Source organism: Centruroides sculpturatus, unplaced genomic scaffold (assembly GCF_000671375.1).
Source record: "Centruroides sculpturatus isolate CEXI.00-Female unplaced genomic scaffold, Cexi_2.0 scaffold617, whole genome shotgun sequence".
Lineage (NCBI taxonomy): Eukaryota > Metazoa > Arthropoda > Arachnida > Scorpiones > Buthidae > Centruroides > Centruroides sculpturatus.
The window spans coordinates 92712-97439 of record NW_019385101.1 but is presented as its reverse complement, the minus strand read 5'-3'; the positions used below and the strand labels follow the sequence as shown (position 1 = coordinate 97439).

General features: G+C 28.4%; 1 protein-coding gene across 1 annotated transcript in view; it reads left to right on the top strand.

Moving 5' to 3' along the window:
* LOC111634696 (piezo-type mechanosensitive ion channel component 2-like) overlaps positions 1-4728 on the top strand; it is a 176734-nt gene that overhangs the window by 81583 nt on the left and 90423 nt on the right. Inside the window, exons 17-18 of the mRNA XM_023379534.1 lie at positions 3440-3641; positions 4071-4198. Coding sequence (XP_023235302.1) covers positions 3440-3641; positions 4071-4198 — 330 coding nt within the window. The remainder of the gene's footprint in view (positions 1-3439; positions 3642-4070; positions 4199-4728) is intronic.

The following is a 4728-nucleotide window of genomic DNA, read 5'->3' as shown; positions in this document are numbered from 1 at the left end:
TTTTGCCTAGTAAAACATCATCTATCAATACTTTTCTTTTTCTTCCTCTTTGTTTCCTTGCATCAATTTTTCCTTCTAATGCCACTCGCATTAATCCTTCTCCTCGCAATATATGACCTAGCCAGTTATTTTTTCTTCTTTGTATTGTTTTTAAAAGAGATCTCTGTTCCTGGACCAAATTTAAAACATCTTCATTCTTAACCTTTTCTGTCCACTTGATTTTCTCCATTCTTCGCCATAACCACATTTCATATGCTTCAAGGTAGTTTGTTTCCTTTTTCCTTAAGGTCCAAGTCTCTGCTCCATATAAAGTTATGCTCCAGAAAAAGCATTTTATTAACTTCTTTTTAAGTGTTAGGTTCATTTTTCCAATAAGAAGGTTCTTCTTCTTATAAAAAGCCATTTTTTCAGCCCTGATTCATTCTTTGATTTCTTTTTCACATCTGCCATCTCCCTGAATAATGCTGCCAAGATACCTAAAATGTTGAACTTGCTCTATTTTGTTTCCATTAATTAGGATTTTCAAATCTTTGCTAATTAGCCTTCCAACTTTCATCAGTTTTGTTTTAGCTATGTTAATTTTCATTCCAAATTTTTTGCAAGTTTTGTTGAGTTTTGTTACCAAACATTGTAGAGTTTGTTCATTTGGTGCAAGTAAAGCAATATCATCTGCAAACCTAATACTTTGTATTAATTGGCCTCCAATTTTAATTTTGAGGTTGTCCTCACTTATTGCTTCATTCATTAATTCTTCAAGATAAATGTTAAAAAGAGTAGGTGAAAGTGTACACCCTTGCCTGACTCCTTTCCCAATACTGCATGGTTTGCTTTCTCCAGTTTTTGTTCGGATAATGGCAGATTGATTCATATAAAGTGATGCAATGAGTCTTCTATCTCTCCAATCTGTTCCTATTTTTCTTAAGATTTCCATTAGCTTTGTCCAGTTAACCATATCAAAAGCCTTTTTCATGTCAATAAAGCAAATGTACGTATCCTTATTAACCTCAATGTTTCTTTCACAGATTGTTCTCAAGAGGCCAATAGCATCCCTTGTTCCTTTTCCCTTTCTGAATCCAAATTGTTCTTCACATAGAAATGTATCAGCCTTGTTGTAGAGTCTTCTGTTAATGATTTTAAGAAGGATTTTTGAGGTGTGTGAAATTAAACTAATTGTTCTAAAATCACTACACTTTTTAGCTTTTGCTTTCTTTGGTATAGGTATCAAAATACTTTGAGCAAAGTCTTCAGACCATTCTCCTGTTTTATGTATGAGATTGCATAAGTCTGTTATTTTCTCAATTCCTTCCTTGCCTAACCCTTTTAGAAATTCAGCTGGTATTCCATCTACTCCTTCAGACTTTTTGTTTTTCAATTCTTTAATTGCCAATCCAACTTCATCTTTCATGATAATAGGTCCTCTTTCATCATTAGCTATTTGAGAAGATTTTTCCAATTTTAACTCTTTAGGTTTGGTGTTCTCTCCATAGAGATCTCCAATATATTCTTTCCAATGGCCCATTATATTAGTTGGGGTTAAAAGTGCTTTTCCATCTTTGTCTTCAATATTCAGAATTTGGTGGGTGAGATCATTTGTTAGTTCTTTGACTTTTTTGTATGATAGATCATATCTGCCTTTTTTGTTCAGTTTTTCGATTTCCTCACATTCCTTACTTAACCAAGCTTCTCTAGCTTTTCCAGTTTCATGCCTCAATTCATTATTTAGCTTCTTGTTCATTATTCTCCCTTTTTTTCATTATTTATATTTTTCCAATTTCTTCTTTCATCCATTTTCTCAATCATTTCTTGAGTAATCCAAGGTTTTTTTATTCTAGCACCATTTACATATCCAAGAAAATTTTCAGCCGATTCCTTTATTGTATCTTTAATTCTTTTCCAATTTTTGTTTGGGTCAAAACTCACAAAGTCATATGGAAGTTCTTTTAATTTATATTCCAGGTTTTCTTTAAAATTTAATCCAGTATTTCCATTTAGCTTTTCCAAATTCCATCTTTTTATTCTTTTGGCTCTCAAAACTTTTTTCAATTTCATCCCAATATTTGCAGTTAATAAGTTGTGATCAGAATCTGCATCTGCTCCTGGATATGTCTGAATTTTCTTGACTGCATTCCTAAAACGACTTTGAATAAGAATATAATCTATTTGATACCTTCCAATGTCTCTGGGCATTTTCCAAGTGTATAGTCGATGTTTGGATTGTTTGAACCGTGTGTTTCCAACTATTAATTTATGCTTGGTAGCAAATTCAACTAGTCGTTCGCCTCTTTCATTCCTATTTCCTAGCCCAAACTTGCCCACAATTTTTCCATCTCCTCCTCCTCCTACAGATGCATTCCAGTCTCCCATAACAATTAGGCATTTCTTAGTTTTATCATTTTCTATTATATCTTCAATTTGGTCATAAATTTCTTCTACTTCTTCATCGTCATAGTCTCCAGTAGGCATGTATACTTGAAATATCATCATATCCATGGGATCGCTTTTTATTTTAATCATTAAAATTCTGTCACCTCTGCATTCAATTCTTTCAACTGAATTTTTTACCTTCTCACCTAAAATAAATGCTACACCNCATTATCATACTCAAACAAATTTACCCATACATGTGGATATTTATAAAAATAATATAATTATTAACATTTAAAAAGTTTTTATTAATTAACACTAATTAACAATCTAGCTTTTCTTTATTTTACGAGTAAGGCTGCTGTCCCCATATTCTTAGGCAATCACTAAGTTTGCCTAATGGTAAAACTTATTTCGAGCTGATTGTTTTTGAGTGATTGATTAAACTGAGCTGATTGCTTTTTATGATATTCAACAGAATCAGTCAAGTTTGCTTTATAACTTTTATTAATTTCATGTTTTGTTTATGTCAACAAAAAAGAAACAGTAATTTGTCACATATGAATACTGGACACCTATATCATATAAAGCATAAACCCTTTGAATACAATTTTCTGATCAGTTAGGTGTGATTTAATTGTAATTTGTTAAAATTACTAAAACAACACTCGGAAAATTTTTGTGATGATTGTATTTAAAAATATCTAGGAGTCAAATTAATGAAATATGAAACATAAATAATGACATTGAAAGTTCAGATTAAGATGAAGTATTGTTTCAATGACTTTCCAAAGTTTCTTTAAGTGTAAATTCCTAACTGTAAGCAAATAAAATTAATAATAAAAGATTGACTTATATATGAGTCCTAATTTTTCAAAAAGTAAGGACTAAGATTTGGAGTCAATGTATATTTGGGCTAATACAGTATTTCAGTTTTAAAATTATTGTGTGCAATTGACAAAAATTTTATTTTTGCATATGAATACTGTCAAGATAATTTGTGCCAAAGCAAATGCTTTATTTATAATATATTATTATCTAAAAATATTTTTATTTATAATAATTTATTTAATAGTTTTGCTTTGTGACAATTGTATCTTGTATTGGAGTAAGATTAGACGTTTACGCAGTTATATCAGCAGTTTGGTTATGTGCTCTTTTCTTATTACGTCGACAAACTCTTGCAAAAATATGGTGTTTTTATGTGGCATATCTTTGCCTCTCACTTCCATTTCAATATATGCTTTGTGTTGGAATTCCTCCAGGATTTTGTATTGGTAAGTTCTAATTTTGGTCTAATAAAACAATAATGATCTCTCATAATTTATAATAGTTTTATGGCAGTGTATTTGATTGTAATTGTTATTTTTATTTCGAATACTTAATTTCATTTTTAATTTTAAACATAACATTAATATCATTAAAACTTTAAAAGGATATTTTTTTAAATATTTTAAAATTATGTGAAAATAGTTCAATTATATTTCTTTGAAATTTATATTTCTTTGAAATTATAATCAAATAAACAAAATAACCAGTTATTGAAGTGTAAGTTTTTCAATAAAAATATGAGTAATTAATATCTATTAATCTGTAATAAAATATTTATCAGTTATCGTTAGTATTTTAATTTTCTAATTACATTTTTATGCAATGAAATATATAAGTAATTTATATGATGTTTATTTGTGTAATTTTTATAACAGACTATCCATGGGCTAAATCAATGAATCCTGAATTAAGAGAGTGGCTATTTCTTCCTAACTTTTTTCCTCCTCCTAATTCTTATAAAATATTAGGCAAGTCCATTATATTTTTATATATATTTTTTTATTTATATAATATATATTTTACATTGGTAGAATAATGTACAATTTTTTACAATATGATTATAAGTTTAATGTTTTGTTCTTTTTTAATTCCTACAAAATCATTATATATTTGAAATGATATGCCTAAATAAATTCAAAATTCTGAACTATGTTAACCATGTTTATGTATTTATTTATGGATATGATGACATTATTAAAAATTCAAAATAAATAAACTTTTAAAGTATATTTTCTAAAATTATTATAACCAAAAAAAAAAGCCTTTTATTTTATTAATCTGTTATTTAAAATCTTTTATTTTAATTAAGTTTGTCAATAGGAATACATTATAAATTTTGAATTTATTACTTTCCCAGTTTTTATACAGAGGGAAACTATGGTGATCTGGCAAAAAATGACCTTCCAGAGTTTTACATTTTTGGACTTAGGACACCTTGAAACATCAAAGAAATGCAAAAAAATTTGGGGATTTTTTTCTGTGTATGGATGTTAGTATGTTCTCTTCGAAGCTTAATAACTTCTGTTCCTTTTG